Source organism: Salvelinus alpinus, chromosome 11 (genome assembly GCF_045679555.1).
Source record: "Salvelinus alpinus chromosome 11, SLU_Salpinus.1, whole genome shotgun sequence".
Classification (NCBI taxonomy): Eukaryota; Metazoa; Chordata; class Actinopteri; order Salmoniformes; family Salmonidae; genus Salvelinus; species Salvelinus alpinus.
In genome coordinates, this window is record NC_092096.1 from 73116869 (window position 1) to 73137209 (window position 20341).

The 20341-nt window shown below is 44.3% G+C and overlaps 1 protein-coding gene across 1 annotated transcript in view; it reads right to left on the minus strand.

Annotated features, from left to right (window-relative positions):
- LOC139534770 (F-box/WD repeat-containing protein 7-like) overlaps window positions 1-16561 on the minus strand; it is a 91862-nt gene extending 75301 nt beyond the window's left edge. Inside the window, exons 1-2 of the mRNA XM_071334199.1 lie at window positions 16281-16561; window positions 10463-11107 (exon numbers count right to left, since the gene is read on the minus strand). Coding sequence (XP_071190300.1) covers window positions 10463-11047 — 585 coding nt within the window. The 5' untranslated portion in view covers window positions 11048-11107; window positions 16281-16561. The remainder of the gene's footprint in view (window positions 1-10462; window positions 11108-16280) is intronic.
- Between the last annotated feature and the right edge of the window lie 3780 nt (window positions 16562-20341).

A 20341-nucleotide genomic window follows, 5' to 3' on the forward strand; every position in this document is an offset into this window, starting at 1 on the left:
ACAGTGCATGTCAGAGCAAAAACCAAGCTGTGCCCGTCGAAGGAAATGTCCGTAGAGCTCCAAGACAGGATTGTGTCGAGGCACAGATCTGGGGAAGGATACCAAAACATGTCTGCAGCATTGAAGGTCCCCAAGAACACAGTGGCCTCCATCATTCTTAAATGGAAGAAGTTTGGAACCACCAAGACTCTTCCTAGAGCTGGCCACCCGGCCAAACTGAGCAGTCGGGGGAGAAGGTCCTTGGTCAGGGAGGTGTCCAAGAACCAGATGGTCACTGACAGAGCTCCAGAGTTCCTCTGTGGAGATGGGAGAACCTTCCAGAAGGACAACCATCTCTGCAGCACTCCACCAATCAGGCCTTTATGGTAGAGTGGCCAGATGGAAGCCACTCCTCAGTAAACTGCACATGACAACCCGCTTGGAGTTTGCCAAAAGGCACTTAAAAACTACTTATGGCTGCAGTCCCGTTAACGGGATCGATATGACAACAGCCAGTCAAAGTGCAGGGCGCCAAATTCAAAAAACAGAAATCTCATAATTAAAATTCCTCAGACATTCATGTGTCTTATATCATTTTAAAGGTAATCTTGTTGTTAATCCCACCAAAGTGTCCGATTTCAAATAGCCTTTCAGCGAAAGCACTACAAACGATTATGTTAGGTCACCACAAAACCACAATAATCACAGCCATTTTTCCAGCTAAAGATAGCTTTACAAAAACCAGTATAGAGATAAAATTAATCACTAACCTTCGATTATTTTCAGATGACACTCATAGGACTTCATGTTACACAATACATGCATGTTTTGTTTGATTAAATTCATATTTATATAAAAAAATCTGAGTTTACATTGGCGCGTTACATTCACTAGTGGCAAAAACATCAAGTGACTTTGCATAGCCACATCGTTTCAACAGAAATACTCATCATAAATATAGATGATAATACAAGTTATACACATGGAATTATAGATATACCTCTCCTTAATGCAACCGCTGTGTCAGATTACAAAAAAACTTTACGGAGAAAGAAACCCACGCTATAATCTGAGACGGCGCTCAAAAGTAAAGCACCACAGCCGCAAAGATGGCGTCAACATAAACAAGAAAATATATGATAAATATTCCCTTACCTTTGATGATCTACATCAGAAAGCACACCAGGAATCCCAGGTCCACAATAAATGTTTGCAACTATGACTGAGGAGCAGGCCGTTTGATACGGGCACCTTTCATCCAAGCTACTCAATACTGCCCCTTCAGCCATAAGAAGTTAAAGGACTCTCAAACCATGAGAAACAAGATTCTCTGGTCTGTTGAAACAAAGATTGAACTCTGGCCTGAATGCCAAGCGTCATGTCTGGAGAAAACCTGGCACCATCCCTATGGTGAAGCATGGTGGTGGCAGCATCATGCTGTGGGGATGTTTTTCAGCAGCAGGGACTGGGAGACTAGTCAGGATCGAGGGAAAGATGAACGGAGCAAAGTACAGAGAGATCCTTGATGAAAACCGGTTCCAGAGCTCTCAGGACCTCAGACTGGGGCGAAGGTTCACCTTCCAACAGGACAAAGACCCTAAGCACACAGCCAAGACAATGCAGGAGTGGCTTCGGGACAAGGATAAGAACAGATATAGCCCTTGGTTCACTCCAGACTGGACTTTCTTTTTTTTGGACACAAAAACACCCTGTGGCGTTCTGCATTAGCATCGAAAAGCTCCTCCCAGCTGCCCACTGCACTGAGACTAGGAAACACTGTCACCACTGATAAATCCACGATAATCGAGAATTTCAATAAGCATCTCTCTACGGCTGGCTATGCTTTCCACCTGGCTACCCCAACCCCGGCCAACAGCTCTGCACCCCCCGCAGCAACTGGCCCAAGCCCCCCGCTTCTCCTTCACCCAAATCCAGTCAGCTGATGTTCTGAAAGAGCTGCAAAATCTGGATCCCTACAAATTAAATTGTAATTACTTCGCCACTATTGGCCTATTTATTGCCTTACCTCCTTACTTCATTTGCACACACTGTATATAGACTTTTCTATTGTATTATTGACTGTACGTTTGTTTATCCAATGTGTAAATGTTATTGTTTTTGTCGCACTGCTTTGCTTTATCTTGGCCAGGTCGCAGTTGTAAATGAGAACTTGTTCTCAACTGGCCTGGTTAAATAAACGTTAAATAAACGTTAAATAAATAAAAATACATTCTAAAAAGTCTCTGAATGTCCTTGAGTGGCCCAGACAGAGCCTCCGGGCTCTCTCATGAACCCAATCGAACATCTCTGGAGAGACCTGAAAATAGCTGTGCAGCAACACTCCCCATCCAACCTGACAGAGCTTGAGAGGATCAGCAGAGAAGAATGGGAGAAACTCCCCAAATACAGGTGTTCCAAGCTTGTAGCGTCATACCCAAGAAGACTCGAGGCTGTAATCGCTGCCAAAGGTGCTTCAACAAAGTACTGAGTAAAGGGTCTGAATTCATTTTTAAAAAACTTTTAGAAACCAGTTTTTGCTTTGTCATTATTGGTTATTGTGTGTAGATTGATGAGGGGGAAAACAAACCATTTAATCAATTTTATAATAAGGCTGTAACGTAACAAAATGTGGAAAAAGTCAAGGGGTCTGAATACTTTCCGAATGCACTGTACATCCAACCGGCCTCACAACCGCTGACCACGTGTGTGACGTCATGTGGGCGAGCGGTTTGCTGATGTCACCGTTGTGAACAGAGTGCCCCGTGGTGGCGGTGGGGTTATGGTATGGGGCAGGCATAAGCTACGGACAACGAACACGTGTGCATTTTGAATGCACAGAAATAGAGCGACGAAATCCTGAGGTCCATTGTCGTGCCAGTCATCCGCCGCCATCACTTCATGTTTCATAACGCACGGCCCCATGTCTCAAGGATCTATACACAATTCCTGGAAGCTAAAAATGTCCCAGTTCTTCCATGGCCTGCATACTCACCAGCCATGTCACCCATTGAGCATGTTTGGGATGCTCTGGATCGACGTGTACATTTTTTTTTATTTTAGTCATTTATCAGACACTCTTATCCAGAGCGACGTACTGTAGTGATTACATACATTTCCCCCGTACTGGTCCCCTGTGGGAATCGAACCTGGCATTGCAAGCACCATGCTCTACCCACTGAGCCACACAAGACCACCTTCCCAATCAGTACACGACAGCATATTCCAGTTAACACCCATATCCAACACCATCGCACAGCCTTTGGAGTAGTAGGACAGCATTCAACCGCCTGATCAACTCTATGCACAGTAGATGTCTCGCTGCATGAGGCAAATGGTGGTCTCGAGAGGTATAGCCATGGGATGATAAATCACAATAATACATTTGTTTATGACATATTTTGAAGAAAAAAAATGAAATTAGTGCACTAGTCTTCATTTCTCCTGTACCGAGGGGAGAACGTACGAGTCTTCATTTCTCCTGTACCGAGGGGAGAACGTACGAGTCTTCATTTCTCCTGTACCGAGGGGAGAACGTACGAGTCTTCATTTCTCCTGTACCGAGGGGAGAACGTACGAGTCTTCATTTCTCCTGTACCGAGGGGAGAACGTACGAGTCTTCATTTCTCCTGTACCGAGGGGAGAACGTACGAGTCTTCATTTCTCCTGTACGAGGGGAGAACGTACGAGTCTTCACTTCTCCTGTACGAGGGGAGAACGTACGAGTCTTCACTTCTCCTGTACGAGGGGAGAACGTACGAGTCTTCACTTCTCCTGTACGAGGGGAGAACGTACGAGTCTTCACTTCTCCTGTGCGAGGGGAGAACGTACGAGTCTTCACTTCTCCTGTACGAGGGGAGAACGTACGAGTCTTCACTTCTCCTGTACGAGGGGAGAACGTACGAGTCTTCACTTCTCCTGTACGAGGGGAGAACGTACGAGTCTTCACTTCTCCTGTACGAGGGGAGAACGTACGAGTCTTCATTTCTCCTGTACGAGGGGAGAACGTACGAGTCTTCATTTCTCCTGTACGAGGGGAGAACGTACGAGTCTTCATTTCTCCTGTACGAGGGGAGAACGTACGAGTCTTCATTTCTCCTGTACGAGGGGAGAACGTACGAGTCTTCATTTCTCCTGTACGAGGGGAGAACGTACGAGTCTTCATTTCTCCTGTACGAGGGGAGAACGTACGAGTCTTCATTTCTCCTGTACGAGGGGAGAACGTACGAGTCTTCATTTCTCCTGTACGAGGGGAGAACGTACGAGTCTTCATTTCTCCTGTACGAGGGGAGAACGTACGAGTCTTCATTTCTCCTGTACGAGGGGAGAACGTACGAGTCTTCATTTCTCCTGTACGAGGGGAGAACGTACGAGTCTTCATTTCTCCTGTACGAGGGGAGAACATACGAGTCTTCATTTCTCCTGTACGAGGGGAGAACATACGGGTCTTAATTTCTCCTGTACGAGGGGAGAACGTACGAGTCTTCATTTCTCCTGTACGAGGGGAGAACATACGAGTCTTCATTTCTCCTGTACCGAGGGGAGAACGTACGAGTCTTCATTTCTCCTGTACGAGGGGAGAACATACGAGTCTTCATTTCTCCTGTACGAGGGGAGAACGTACGGGTCTTCATTTCTCCTGTACGAGGGGAGAACATACGAGTCTTCATTTCTCCTGTACGAGGGGAGAACGTACGAGTCTTCATTTCTCCTGTACGAGGGGAGAACGTACGAGTCTTCATTTCTCCTGTACGAGGGGAGAACGTACGAGTCTTCATTTCTCCTGTACGAGGGGAGAACGTACGAGTCTTCATTTCTCCTGTACGAGGGGAGAACGTACGAGTCTTCATTTCTCCTGTACGAGGGGAGAACGTACGAGTCTTCATTTCTCCTGTACGAGGGGAGAACGTACGAGTCTTCATTTCTCCTGTACGAGGGGAGAACATACGAGTCTTCATTCCTCCTGTACCGAGGGGAGAACGTACGAGTCTTCATTTCTCCTGTACGAGGGGAGAACATACGAGTCTTCATTTCTCCTGTACGAGGGGAGAATGTACGAGTCTTCATTTCTCCTGTACGAGGGGAGAACGTACGAGTCAGCAGAGCTGGGTGAAACATCCAGTTAGTTGTGTACCCCCTCCACCCAAGGTAAGGACACACACTTAATTCCAGATCACTGTGTAGTTGCTATGTGTGCCCTGGTTTATAGTTGTTCAGTTGAGCAGAATAATATTATTCAGACAGTGAATGGAACTCATAGTCCAGTGAATGGAACAAGGGAATGTTTAAACAAGAGAGAGAGAGTAGAGCAAATGTAATAGACGGACCCTAAAGGAAAGGAGGGGTGACAGACGGACCCTAAAGGAAAGGAGGGGTGATATATGGACCCTAAAGGAAAGGAGGGGTGACAGACGGACCCTAAAGGAAAGGAGGGGTGACAGACGGACCCTAAAGGAAAGGAGGGGTGACAGACGGACCCTAAAGGAAAGGAGGGGTGATATATGGACCCTAAAGGAAAGGAGGGGTGAAAGACGGACCCTAAAGGAAAGGAGGGGTGACAGACGGACCCTAAAGGAAAGGAGGGGTGACAGACGGACCCTAAAGGAAAGGAGGGGTGACAGACGGACCCTAAAGGAAAGGAGGGGTGACAGACGGACCCTAAAGGAAAGGAGGGGTGACAGACGGACCCTAAAGGAAAGGAGGGGTGACAGACGGACCCTAAAGGAAAGGAGGGGTGATAGACGGACCCTAAAGGAAAGGAGGGGTGATATATGGACCCTAAAGGAAAGGAGGGGTGATAGACGGACCCTAAAGGAAAGGAGGGGTGACAGACGGACCCTAGAGGAAAGGAGGGGTGTGTGTCATAGTGCCATGACTCCTCATAACCCAGCTGTTAGCTTGTATGCCACTTTAGTGGTTTGGAGAGACTGTCCCCTCCTCCCCCCCCCTTCTGTCCCCTCTTGCTCCCCTCTCTCTCATAATCATGCCTGGAATGGAGTGGTATAACACATGGAAACCGTGTGTTTGATACCATTCCATGTATTCTGTTCCAGCCATTACTATGAGCCTGCCCTCCCCTATTAAAGTGCCACCAACCTCCTGTGACAAGAACCAACACGTTAGCAAACCCGCTACAATCATACAGTACAGTGTGCAGCAAGCAGTTTAGCAGTTACACTGGCAGGCCCCAGTGACAATAAATTAATAAAACCAAAAGCTGACTTTGAACATTTCCAGCGATGGCTAGCCTTAGCCAGCTAGCTAACATAAATAGCATTCCTCTCTGTTTGAGTCGGGCGTTTGAGTAGGCTAAATTATCTAGCTGCATTAGCTACCTAAGTAAGTGAAAATTAAAATAAAAGAATTACAGTAAAAATGAATATAGTTCTCTCTGCAGCATCTCCTTAACCTTTAAATAGACTAATTTGTTCAACTATTGTCTCTCTCTTTGAGTCAACTACTCACCACATTTATGCACTGCAGTGCTAGCTAGCTGTAGCTTATGCTTTCAGTACTAGATTCATTCTCTGATCCTTTGATTGGGTGGACAACATGTCAGTTCATGCTGCAAGACATCTGATAGGCTGGAGGACGTCCTCCGGAAGTTGTCACAATTACTGTGTAAGTGTATGGAAGGGGGTGAAAACCATGAGCCTCCTAGATTTTTGTATTGAAGTCAATGTACCCAGAGGAGGACGGAAGCTAGCTGTCCTCCGGCTACACCATGGTGCTACCCTACAGAGTGCTGTTGAGGCTACTGTAGACCTTCTTTGCAAAACAGTGTGTTTAAATAAACTATTTGGTGACGTGAAAATTAAAATGTAGTAGTTATCTAAAAAAGGATCACTTTAAATGTAAAAAAAAGAAAAGAAAATTATGTTCTGAAATTCACTGATGGTCCTCCTCACCTTCCTCCTCTGAAGAGCTTGACTGATTATATCCTGTGGACAAGTGCAGCAGCCAATTAAAATCGTCAAAGTAAGTGTAGGTGTTCATGTATGGAAGCAACATTAAAACATACCTAAGTCAAACAGCACGTTCTGATCATCAAAGCAAATATCAAGTATTTGTACTGACTGGTCAAATGGCTCTCTGTGTAAAAGTGCCTTGTCCACGTAATTGTTGAAGATTGTGGCCGGGGTTCGAATCCCACATGAGCTTTTCCCCCCCTTTGAAATGTTGATTAACAGTGCTAGTGTTAGTGTTAGTCTACAGTGCTTGACTTGGACTAAGATATGTGCCGGAACGGTACTCATTTTGGGTGCCGGTACGGTTTAGATTTTGGTTCAGGACAATACTTTTCCCCCAAAAAATGATGAGGTGCAGGAACTCAAAGCAGTAGAACATTCCAGGTGCAGGAACCCAAAGCAGTAGAACATTCCAGGTGCAGGAACCCAAAGCAGTAGAACATTCGAGGTGCAGGAACTCAAAGCAGTAGAACATTCCAGGTGCAGGAACCCAAAGCAGTAGAACATTCCAGGTGCAGGAACTCAAAGCAGTAGAACATTCCAGGTGCAGGAACCCAAAGCAGTAGAACATTCGAGGTGCAGGAACCCAAAGCAGTAGAAGATTCCAGGTGCAGGAACCCAAAGCAGTAGAACATTCGAGGTGCAGGAACCCAAAGCAGTAGAACATTCGAGGTGCAGGAACCCAAAGCAGTAGAACATTCGAGGTGCAGGAACCCAAAGCAGTAGAACATTCCAGGTGCAGGAACCCAAAGCAGTAGAACATTCCAGGTGCAGGAACCCAAAGCAGTAGAACATTCCAGGTGCAGGAACCCAAAGCAGTAGAACATTCCAGGTGCAGGAACCCAAAGCAGTAGAACATTCCAGGTGCAGGAACCCAAAGCAGTAGAACATTCGAGGTGCAGGAACCCAAAGCAGTAGAACATTCCAGGTGCAGGAACCCAAAGCAGTAGAACATTCCAGGTGCAGGAACTCAAAGCAGTAGAACATTCCAGGTGCAGGAACTCAGTTCCGGCGAGCTCCTGGCACTATTTTACACATGTTAGGCTGTCAACTACGTCCAATCACCATCTCCATGTTTCAAAAGCCAATCATGTATAACTTCTCATTGTTTGGAAGAAAAACACAGCTTCATACCGCTCCATCGTTCGAAAGATGGAGGGATGCGACGCTATTGGTTGAGTCAGCCAACCACCTGGAGAGAAAAAAAAGACTGTAGCTAGCTAGCCAACCTTCTCTTGGAATATCAGCTTTTCATACCAAAAGGTAAGATTAAAAACATGAATTATACTACAATGGTGATATTAACCAGAGCCAACTTGTTTCCCCCAACAGTAGAATTTAAAATAGCAACCGTCAGCTTGTGGATATCAATAGTTGCTGCTTAACTTAGCTGCCTGGCTAGCTAGCTAGCATGGTAACAGTAAAGTTACAGTAGGTCTAGCGTCTGTTTTCATAGGTAGGAGAACTGTCAAAGTTGGTTAGATCTAAAATATAATGCAACCTGCTAACGCTAATCAGGGTTTTGCCCATTTTATTAAATGCTCGCTAAGTTCGTTAGCTAGCTAACATTTACTATCTAGGTAAACAGCTTACAGTAGAAGTCACACATATGATTTGGTCACAGTAGCATTCACTGTCAATGGGGGAGAGCTGTCGGAGTTAGTGTCACCTGGTGGCCCTTTGACTTGTTTAGCTTGGAAGCTATATTATTACGCCAGCTAAGTTAGATAATGCTTTGATATGCAGGGGACGAACTTTGTTATAAACATGTATAGGAGACATAGCTAACATTACCTACAGTATATAACTATGTACCATTACCTACAGTATATAACTATGTACCATTACCTACAGTATATAACTATGTACCATTACCTACAGTATATACACCTACAATAGCAGTCAAAGGTTTGGACAGTTTTTCTTTATTTTTACTATTTTCTACATTGTAGAATAGTGAAGACATCAACACTATGAAATCATGTAGTAACCCCAAAAAAAAGTGTTTAACAAAAATCTAAATCTATTTCATATTTGAGATTCTTCAAAGTAGCCACCCTTTTTCCTTGATGACAGCTTTACACTCTCTTGGCATTCTCTCAACCGTCTTCATGAGGTAGTCACCTGGAATGCATTTCAATTAACAGGTGTGCCTTGTTAAAAAGTTAATTTGTGGAATTTCTTTACTTCTTAATGCTTTTGAGCCAATCAGTTGTGTTGTGACAAGGTAGGGGTGGGTATACAGAAGACAGCCCTATTTAGTTGTGAATGAGACAAACCTCAGATTGTCTTAGAAATCAAAACATATAATGGGCTGCATGACGCGACTGTAGGCTATTGATGATTTGAGTAAGTCGTAAAAAAAAAAGCATGCCCTCTGTTCCTTGCCTCAGGCTGCACATGCTCTTCTTTCAAGTGCTCAAATGTTTGCCCATCAGAATATTTTCTATTTAATCATGTCTTTACTAAAAATGTACAAATTTGTTTAGATTTAGAGAGTGGCCCATTATCAGATGGGCAGGAACAGGAAGAGAGACAGGGAGGAAAACACGTTATCCGTATGCACTGGAATAGAGAAGGAGGATATATGAATACACATCGGTATGCAAACCACTTCCTCACCAGTTAGTTTTTTTACTCACGCAGGTATTCTGTTTCCACTCCATCCACTGATTGTGGAGAATTCAGCTTCTCACTTCGCAACAGGTGATACTCCACCCAAAAGGCACAGCACACCAACATCAAAACCTCATCCCAACTGTAAAGTATGGTGGAGGGAGCATCATGGTTTGGGGCTGCTTTGCTGCCTCAGGGCCGGGACAGTTTGCTATCATCGACGGAGAAATTAATTCCCAAGTTTATCAAGACATTTTGCAGGAGAATGTTAGGCTATCTGTCCGCCAATTGAAGCTCAACAGAAGAAGGGTGATGCAACAGGACAACGACCCAAAACACAGAAGTAAATCAACAACAGAATGGCTTCAACAAATACTCCTTCTGGAGTGGCCCAGTCAAAGTCCTGACCTCAACCTGATTGAGATGCTGTGGCCTGACCTCAAGAGAGCGGTTCACACCAGACATCACAAGAATATTGCTGAACTGAAACAGTTTTGTAAAGAGGAATGGTCCAAAACTCCTCCTGACCGTTGTGCAGGTCTGATCCACAACTACAGAAAACATTTGGTTGTGGTTATTGCTGCCAAAGGAGGGTCAATCAGTTATTAAATCCAAGGGTTCACATACTTTTCCCACCCTGCACTGTGAATGTTTACACAGTGTGTTCAATAAAGACATGAAAACATATAATTGTTTGTGTGTTATTAGTTTAAGCAGACTGTGTTTGTCTATTATAGTAACCAAGATGAAGATCAGATAAAATGTTATGACCAATTTATGCAGAAATCCAGGTATTTCCAAAGGGTTCCCATACTTTTTCTTGCCACTGTATGTCACAATGGGATGCCGGACTATCGCGTCTCTGGACTGAATTAGGCTTGAGGGGAGAGGCGGGTTCTTACCTTGATGTTGAGGAGTGTTGAAGGTGTTTCAGGGTTCAGTCTGTCCGACAACAAGTTCTCATCCGAGACAAACACCTGGTTCCTTCCCTCTTCATCCTCTTCTAACAGGGCAGAACGGTCACTCTCGTCTTCACCCATCTCTTCTGCCTCCTCGCCTTCATCTCCCTGCTCCTTCTCATCATCCTCCTTTCTATCTTCCTCCCCATTCCGCACCCCCTCTTCTTCAGTCTGGGTACTGTGGGAGGTTTTTGATTGGCCATCTCTTTCCCTAGCCGCGCTCTCATTGGCTGTTACCTCGACGTGACCGACGACAGTTCCGAACGGTTCCGAGGGGCAGGACTCCTCCGCTATGGTAACTATGGAAATGCTGACCACCTCCCCCTCTTCCTCCTCTCTGCCAATAAACTCCTCACCATCTCCCTTTCTCCTTTCTTCCCCAGAGGAAGATGAAGAGATGGAGGAAGAGATTGAAGAGATGGAGGAGGAAGAGGGGGTGCTGCCTAGCAGCGATACGCCCATAGAGTCTCTCCTCCCTGGCAGGGGTGTACCCGTGTTACCCCCTCTGGTCAACGGGTCCTGTTTCATCACTAAACTAGACTTTTCTCCTACGGTCTTCAGATGAGAGAACAGGAAGGACCGGGCATCCTGGGGAAAGGAGGATAGACAGGGGTTAGAAGAAAAGAACTAGGAGGAGTACTGCAGCGACACAAAAGACTACATAAGAGGCGAGATTGGACTCCTAGATAAACAAGGAGAGGAGAGAGGAGAGAAAAGGGGGATAGAAATTGGAGGAGGAGTACTCTGTCAAAAGGGCTGGGAGTTTTCCCCCTGACTTGCTGACACCAACACTACTCCCACTGTCTTCAGACTAGATAGCAAGAGAGATGGGGTATCATGGATAAACAAGTAGAGGATCACTTAGACATTGGAGGAATACTTCACAATGAGGCTAGGAGTTTACCCTGTCAGTATGAATGAAATTAGTGGGTCCTGCCTTGATGACTATTTTAGATTTAATCTACTTGTTCAATAGATTTTTGCAGTTTTAAAATGATTACTTGGAATAAACTTACAGCTAAAACGCTCCTTGTCCCAGAATGACATGTTAGCTAGCCACAGATCTGCCTGTTGTCACTAGCTAGCCACAGATCTACTTGTTGTCACTAGCTAGCAACAGATCTACTTGTTGTCACTAGCTAGCCACAGATCTGCTTGTTGTCACTAGCTAGCAACAGATCTACTTGTTGTCACTAGCTAGCCACAGATCTGCTTGTTGTCACTAGCTAGCCACAGATCTACTTGTTGTCACTAGCTAGCCACAGATCTGCTTGTTGTCACTAGCTAGCAACAGATCTACTTGTTGTCACTAGCTAGCCACAGATCTACTTGTTGTCGCTAGCTAGCCACAGATCTACTTGTTGTCGCTAGCTAGCCACAGATCTACTTGTTGTCGCTAGCTAGCCACAGATCTACTTGTTGTCGCTAGCTAGCCACAGATCTACTTGTTGTCGCTAGCTAGCCACAGATCTACTTGTTGTCGCTAGCTAGCCACAGATCTACTTGTTGTCGCTAGCTAGCCACAGATCTACTTGTTGTCGCTAGCTAGCCACAGATCTACTTGTTGTCGCTAGCTAGCCACAGATCTACTTGTTGTCGCTAGCTAGCAACAGATCTGCCTGTTGTCGCTAGCTAGCAACAGATCTGCCTGTTGTCGCTAGCTAGCCACAGATCTACTTGTTGTCGCTAGCTAGCCACAGATCTGCCTGTTGTCGCTAGCTAGCAACAGATCTACTTGTTGTCACTAGCTAGCCACAGATATGCCTGTTGTCACTAGCTAGCCACAGATATGCCTGTTGTCACTAGCTATCAACAGATCTACTTGTTGTCACTAGCTAGCCACAGATCTACTTGTTGTCACTAGCTAGCCACAGATCTGCTTGTTGTCACTAGCTAGCCACAGATCTACTTGTTGTCACTAGCTAGCCACAGATCTGCTTGTTGTCACTAGCTAGCAACAGATCTACTTGTTGTCACTAGCTAGCCACAGATCTACTTGTTGTCGCTAGCTAGCCACAGATCTACTTGTTGTCGCTAGCTAGCCACAGATCTACTTGTTGTCGCTAGCTAGCCACAGATCTACTTGTTGTCGCTAGCTAGCCACAGATCTACTTGTTGTCACTAGCTAGCCACAGATATGCCTGTTGTCACTAGCTAGCCACAGATATGCCTGTTGTCACTAGCTATCAACAGATCTACTTGTTGTCACTAGCTAGCCACAGATCTACTTGTTGTCACTAGCTAGCCACAGATCTGCTTGTTGTCACTAGCTAGCAACAGATCTGCCTGTTGTCGCTAGCTAGCAACAGATCTGCCTGTTGTCGCTAGCTAGCCACAGATCTACTTGTTGTCGCTAGCTAGCCACAGATCTGCCTGTTGTCGCTAGCTAGCAACAGATCTACTTGTTGTCACTAGCTAGCCACAGATATGCCTGTTGTCACTAGCTAGCCACAGATATGCCTGTTGTCACTAGCTATCAACAGATCTACTTGTTGTCACTAGCTAGCCACAGATCTACTTGTTGTCACTAGCTAGCCACAGATCTACTTGTTGTCACTAGCTAGCCACCGATCTGCCTGTTGTCACTAGCTAGCCACCGATCTACTTGTTGTCACTAGCTAGCCACAGATCTGCCTGTTGTCACTAGCTAGCCACAGATCTACTTGTTGTCACTAGCTAGCCACAGATCTGCTTGTTGTCACTAGCTAGCCACAGATCTGCTTGTTGTCACTAGCTAGCCACAGATCTGCTTGTTGTCACTAGCTAGCCACAGATCTGCTTGTTGTCACTAGCTAGCCACAGATCTGCTTGTTGTCACTAGCTAGCCACAGATCTGCCTGTTGTCACTAGCTAGCCACAGATCTACTTGTTGTCACTAGCTAGCCACAGATCTGCTTGTTGTCACTAGCTAGCCACAGATCTACTTGTTGTCACTAGCTAGCCACAGATCTACTTGTTGTCACTAGCTAGCCACAGATCTGCTTGTTGTCACTAGCTAGCAACAGATCTACTTGTTGTCACTAGCTAGCCACAGATATGCCTGTTGTCACTAGCTAGCCACAGATATGCCTGTTGTCACTAGCTATCAACAGATCTACTTGTTGTCACTAGCTAGCCACAGATCTACTTGTTGTCACTAGCTAGCCACAGATCTGCTTGTTGTCGCTAGCTAGCAACAGATCTGCCTGTTGTCGCTAGCTAGCAACAGATCTGCCTGTTGTCGCTAGCTAGCCACAGATCTGCCTGTTGTCGCTAGCTAGCCACAGATCTACTTGTTGTCGCTAGCTAGCCACAGATCTGCCTGTTGTCGCTAGCTAGCAACAGATCTACTTGTTGTCACTAGCTAGCCACAGATATGCCTGTTGTCACTAGCTAGCCACAGATATGCCTGTTGTCACTAGCTATCAACAGATCTACTTGTTGTCACTAGCTAGCCACAGATCTACTTGTTGTCACTAGCTAGCCACAGATCTACTTGTTGTCACTAGCTAGCCACAGATCTACTTGTTGTCACTAGCTAGCCACCGATCTGCCTGTTGTCACTAGCTAGCCACCGATCTACTTGTTGTCACTAGCTAGCCACAGATCTGCCTGTTGTCACTAGCTAGCCACAGATCTACTTGTTGTCACTAGCTAGCCACAGATCTGCTTGTTGTCACTAGCTAGCCACAGATCTGCTTGTTGTCACTAGCTAGCCACAGATCTGCTTGTTGTCACTAGCTAGCCACAGATCTGCTTGTTGTCACTAGCTAGCCACAGATCTGCCTGTTGTCACTAGCTAGCCACAGATCTACTTGTTGTCACTAGCTAGCCACAGATCTGCTTGTTGTCACTAGCTAGCCACAGATCTGCTTGTTGTCACTAGCTAGCAACAGATCTACTTGTTGTCCCTAGCTAGCAACAGATCTACTTGTTGTCACTAGCTAGCAACAGACCTACTTGTTGTCACTAGCTAGCAACAGATCTACTTGTTGTCACTAGCTAGCAACAGATCTACTTGTTGTCACTAGCTAGCAACATACCTACCTGTTGTCACTAGCTAGCAACAGATCTACCTGTTGTCACTAGCTAGCAACAGATCTACCTGTTGTCACTAGCTAGCAACAGATCTACCTGTTGTCACTAGCTAGCAACAGATCTACCTGTTGTCACTAGCTAGCAACAGATCTACCTGTTGTCACTAGCTAGCAACAGATCTACCTGTTGTCACTAGCTAGCAACAGATCTACCTGTTGTCACTAGCTAGCAACAGATCTACCTGTTGTCACTAGCTAGCAACAGATCTACCTGTTGTCACTAGCTAGCAACAGATCTACCTGTTGTCACTAACTAGCAACAGATCTACTTGTTGTCACTAGCTAGCAACAGATCTACTTGTTGTCACTAGCTAGCAACAGATCTACTTGTTGTCACTAGCTAGCAACAGATCTACTTGTTGTCACTAGCTAGCAACAGATCTACTTGTTGTCACTAGCTAGCAACAGATCTACCTGTTGTCACTAGCTAGCAACAGATCTACCTGTTGTCACTAACTAGCAACAGATCTACTTGTTGTCACTAGCTAGCAACAGATATACTTGTTGTCACTAGCTAGCAACAGATCTACTTGTTGTCACTAGCTAGCAACAGATCTACTTGTTGTCACTAGCTAGCAACAGATCTACCTGTTGTCACTAACTAGCAACAGATCTACTTGTTGTCACTAGCTAGCAACAGATATACTTGTTGTCACTAGCTAGCAACAGATCTACCTGTTGTCACTAGCTAGCAACAGATCTACCTGTTGTCACTAACTAGCAACAGATCTACTTGTTGTCACTAGCTAGCAACAGATATACTTGTTGTCACTAGCTAGCAACAGATCTACCTGTTGTCACTAGCTAGCAACAGATCTACCTGTTGTCACTAACTAGCAACAGATCTACTTGTTGTCACTAGCTAGCAACAGATATACTTGTTGTCACTAGCTAGCAACAGATCTACCTGTTGTCACTAACTAGCAACAGATCTACTTGTTGTCACTAGCTAGCAACAGATATACTTGTTGTCACTAGCTAGCAACAGATCTACTTGTTGTCACTAGCTAGCCAACTAGTGTACTAAGTACCTAAGGTTGCTGTGTTGTAAGTTGTCATTGTATAGCTTGCATTCATGGTATCACGTTTCTATAACTAAATAGTTAGATTACAAATACATATATTTTTTTTTAAAGACTTCACCTGATGGCAGTTTTTCGGACGGAGATCTCTCGAGATGTCACTAGCTGTCTGCCTTAGCTACGGATAACGTGATCAGCAGAGATAGTACCATGGATAGATAGTACACAAGTTTTTATTGGTTTACAGTTTAGTACTACGCGGCGTTTGTCTGTCAATCTATCGAACATAACAGTAAGTATTTAGCAAAAATTGTGCAAGATTTGACATTGCCAACAAACGGAAGTGTTCAGAATAAATAAATATGCACAATGTTAAAAGCAGCTCCTCCAACAACAGATATCGAGCCTCTCGAAAACTAAAGCAGTTAACGTTAACTTGTAACGGCCCACCACTTGTCATAGTTAGTTAGCTAGCTTCACACACGGTTGATGGTCGTTGCTAAGTTACCTCACTTTACCCCACACACACTAACGTTAGCTAGCTAACTTCTGAATTCGTTGACACTTTTATCCTTAAATGCTTCAACTACAAGAAGTATCCTACTAAAGTGTTTCAATAGCCACCACGTATTAAACTAACACACAATTAAAAAGCAAACTCACCTTCGACAAACCAGAGAGCCGTTGTTGCTAGTAACTAACGTTACTAGTGCCGTGGCGTGTTGTCCTGTCTTTGCACTCGAAATAAAGGGGATTTTGGACACTTTCTCAACTAGAATACGCTTATCGCATCCTAACAACCTTTCATCAGACGGCGAGATACACGCAGACTGCTGATATCAACATGAAACGTTAAAATCCGGTTAGAGAAAGAGGTACTTCTCATTCTCTTCTCAAAAAGAGCGTCTGCTAAATGACTTAAATGTAAATGTAAATGTAAAAAGAGACAAAACTGTTAGGCGCGCTGTAATGACGTCAAGTCGATTTCACTCTCCCTGGCGCCTTGTTATGACTCGTTCGTTTACTGGGACTTTTTCTGAAGCTTGGCAAATTAGAATTCAACATTTTTTTTATATGATATATGGCGAAGAAAAATGTTTGGTCATCAAGGACTTGAGAAATAATATGTCAGATATCATAGTTATCTGACAAATGAATGAAGCCGACACTGACGAGTTGTGATATTGTCTTGAAAAACTATAGTAGGAAGAATATAAATTATCACACACTCTCACACTCTCACACTGTGGCTGCAAGGCTCGTACAAATCATTATGACCATGTATATCCGTCATAATAAAAACTGTTCATACAGCGAGAGCAGCATTGGAGAGAGGAATACGTAGTTTGTATTATTTACTACATTTAAACAAATATAATACACAGAGGCTTTCTAAATAATATAACACACAGAGGCTTTCTAAATAATGTAACACACACAGAGGCTTTCTAAAATAATGTAACACACACAGAGGCTTTCTAAAATAATATAACACACACAGAGGCTTTCTAAAATAGAACGTCACCTGCCATCCAGGAAGTGATCTGAATATAAGGGTGTTCTCTAGCGGCTAGATGTTCTTTACCATTCGGCCATCAGACCTGCCATCCAGGAAGTGATCTGAATATAAGGGTGTTCTCTAGTGGCTAGATGTTCTTTACCATTCGGCCTTCAGACCTGCCATCCAGGAAGTGATCTGAATATAAGGGTGTTCTCTAGCGGCTAGATGTTCTTTACCATTCGGCCATCAGTCCTGCCATCCAGGAAGTGATCTGAATATAAGGGTGTTCTCTAGTGGCTAGATGTTCTTTACCATTCAACCATCAGATTTGCCACCAATGCTCCTTATAGGACACAACACTGCACTCTATACTCCTCTGTAAACTGGTCATCTCTGTATACCCGTCGCAAGACCCGCTGGTTGATGCTTATTTATAAAACCCTCTTAGGCCTCACTCCCCCCTAACTGAGATATCTACTGCAGCCCTCATCCTCCACATACAACACCCGTTCTGCCAGTCACATTCTGTTAAAGGTCCCCAAAGCACACACATCCCTGGGTCGCTCGTCTTTTCAGTTCGCTGCAGCTAGCGACTGGAACGAGCTGCAACAAACACTCAAACTGGACAGTTTTATCTCCATCTCTTCATTCAAAGACTCAATCATGGACACTCTTACTGACAGTTGTGGCTGCTTTGTGTGATGTATTGTTGTCTCTACCTTCTTGCCCTTTGTGCTGTTGTCTGTGCCCAATAATGTTTGTACTATGCTTTGTGCTGCTACCATGTTGTGTTGCTACCATGTTGTTGTCATGTTGTGCTGCTACCATGCTGTGTTGTCATGTGTTGCTGCCTTGCTGTGTTGTTGTCTTAGGTCTCTCTTTATGTTGTATTGTCATGTGCTGCTACCATGCTGTGTTGTCATGTGTTGCTGCCTTGCTGTGTTGTTGTCTTAGGTCTTTCTTTATGTTGCGTTGTCTCTCTTGTCGTGATGTGTGTTATGTCCTATATTTATATTTCATTTATTTTTATGTTTAATCCTCCGTCCTCACAGGAGGCCTTTTGCCTTTTAGTAGGTCGTCATTGTAAATAATACATTGTTCTTAACTGACTTGCCTAGTTAAAAGAAGGTTAAATAAAATAAATAAATAAAAGTGGGTGTGACCAAACTGTTGTCTGATACTGTGTATGTGTGTATCTCTCCTCCATTGTGACGTACAGGGCTCCACGGCAGCAGTGGATGGTGCTGGAGGACTACTCATGTGGCAGCTCGTTGCCTCCCTCTAGTGGACAAACAGGAAGCAGCAGCCTGGTTTCCCAACCCACTTCCCCTAATAGAGCCTTCAGAAAGTAGTCACACCCTGGACTTTTTTCCACGTTTTGTTGTGTTACAAAGTTTAATTTAATTGTACTTTTTTTTGTCAACAATCTACACCAAATAGTCTATAATGTCAAAGTAGAAGAACAATTCAAAGATTTGTACAAAATAAAATAACAATGATATACGGTATTTTGATTAGATAAGTTTTCAACACCCTGAGTCAATACATGTTAGAATAATTATTTGTCAGCGGTTACAGCCGTGAGGCGTTCTGGGTAAGTCTCTAAGAGGTTTCCACATATGGATTCCACACACTTATTATTTTAAAAATACTTTAAGCTCTGTCAAATTGGTCGTTGATCATTGCTAGACAAACATTTTCATGTCTTGCCAAAGATTTTCAAGCAGATTTATGTCAAAACTGTAACTCGGCCACTCAGGAACATCCACTGTCTGTGTGTTGTGTTGGATTTGCATAACGCTTTGTATTCAGGGCATAAATTACATTTCTTTGACACATTTTTAGAAGTTTTACAATAGTGGAAACAGGATGCATGTTTTGTAATATTTTTATTCTGTACAGACTTCCTTCTTTTTACTCATTTAGGTTAGTATTGTGGAGTAACAATGTTGTTGATCCATCTCAGTTTTCTCCTATCACAGTCATTAAACTCTGTAACTGTTTTAAAGTCCCCATTGGCCTCATGATGAAATCCTTGAGCGGTTTCCTTCCTCTCCAGCAACTGAGTTAGGAAGGATGCCTGTATCTTTGTAGTGACTGGGTGTATTGATACACCATCCAAAGTGTAATTAATAACTTCACTATGCTCAAAGGGATATTCAATGTCTGCTTTTTTAAATGTTTTACCCATCTACCAATAGGTGACCTTCTTTGCACGGCATTGGGAAACCTACCTGGTCTTTGTGGTTGAATCTGTGTTTGAAATTCCCTGCTCCACTGAAAGACATTACAGATAATTGTATGTGTGGGGTACAGAGATGAGGTAGTCATTCAACAATTATGTTAAACACTGTTATTGCACACAGAGTGAGTCAAACAAAATCATGTGATTTGTTAAGCACATTTTCACTCCTGAACGTATGTAGGCTTGTCATAACACAGGGGTTGAATACTTATTGACTCAAGACATTTTAGCTTTTCATTTTTACTTAATTAGTAAACATTTTAAAAAACCTAATTCCATTTAGACATTATGGGGTATTGTGTGTGCCAGTGATACAAAATCTCTATTTAATTCAGGCTGTAACACAACAACATGTGGAAAAGGTCTGTGAATACTTTCAGAAGGCTACGTAGATGAACATGGTTTATTGTATGGTTACACATCTTCACGATCAGTCTTCATGTCTTTCCAGGAGACTTGCAGTAAAAACAAATCCACATTAGGTCAAAGCAGTGGGTGGTGAAGAAAGTGTACGAGACCAGAACCCACCACTTCAGGAAGAGGCTTGTCTACCTGGCTGTGGAGACCAGAACCCACCACTTCAGGAAGAGGCTTGTCTACCTGGATGTGGAGACCAGAACCCACCACTTCAGGAAGAGGCTTGTCTACCTGGCTGTGGAGACCAGAACCCACCACTTCAGGAAGAGGCTTGTCTACCTGGCTGTGGAGACCAGAACCCACCACTTCAGGAAGAGGCTTGTCTACCTGGCTGTGGAGACCAGAACCCACCACTTCAGGAAGAGGCTTGTCTACCTGGCTGTGGAGACCAGAACCAACCACTTCAGGAAGAGGCTTGTCTACCTGGCTGTGGAGACCAGAACCCACCACTTCAGGAAGAGGCTTGTCTACCTGGCTGTGGAGACCAGAACCCACCACTTCAGGAAGAGGCTTGTCTACCTGGCTGTGGAGACCAGAACCCACCTCTTCAGGAAGAGGCTT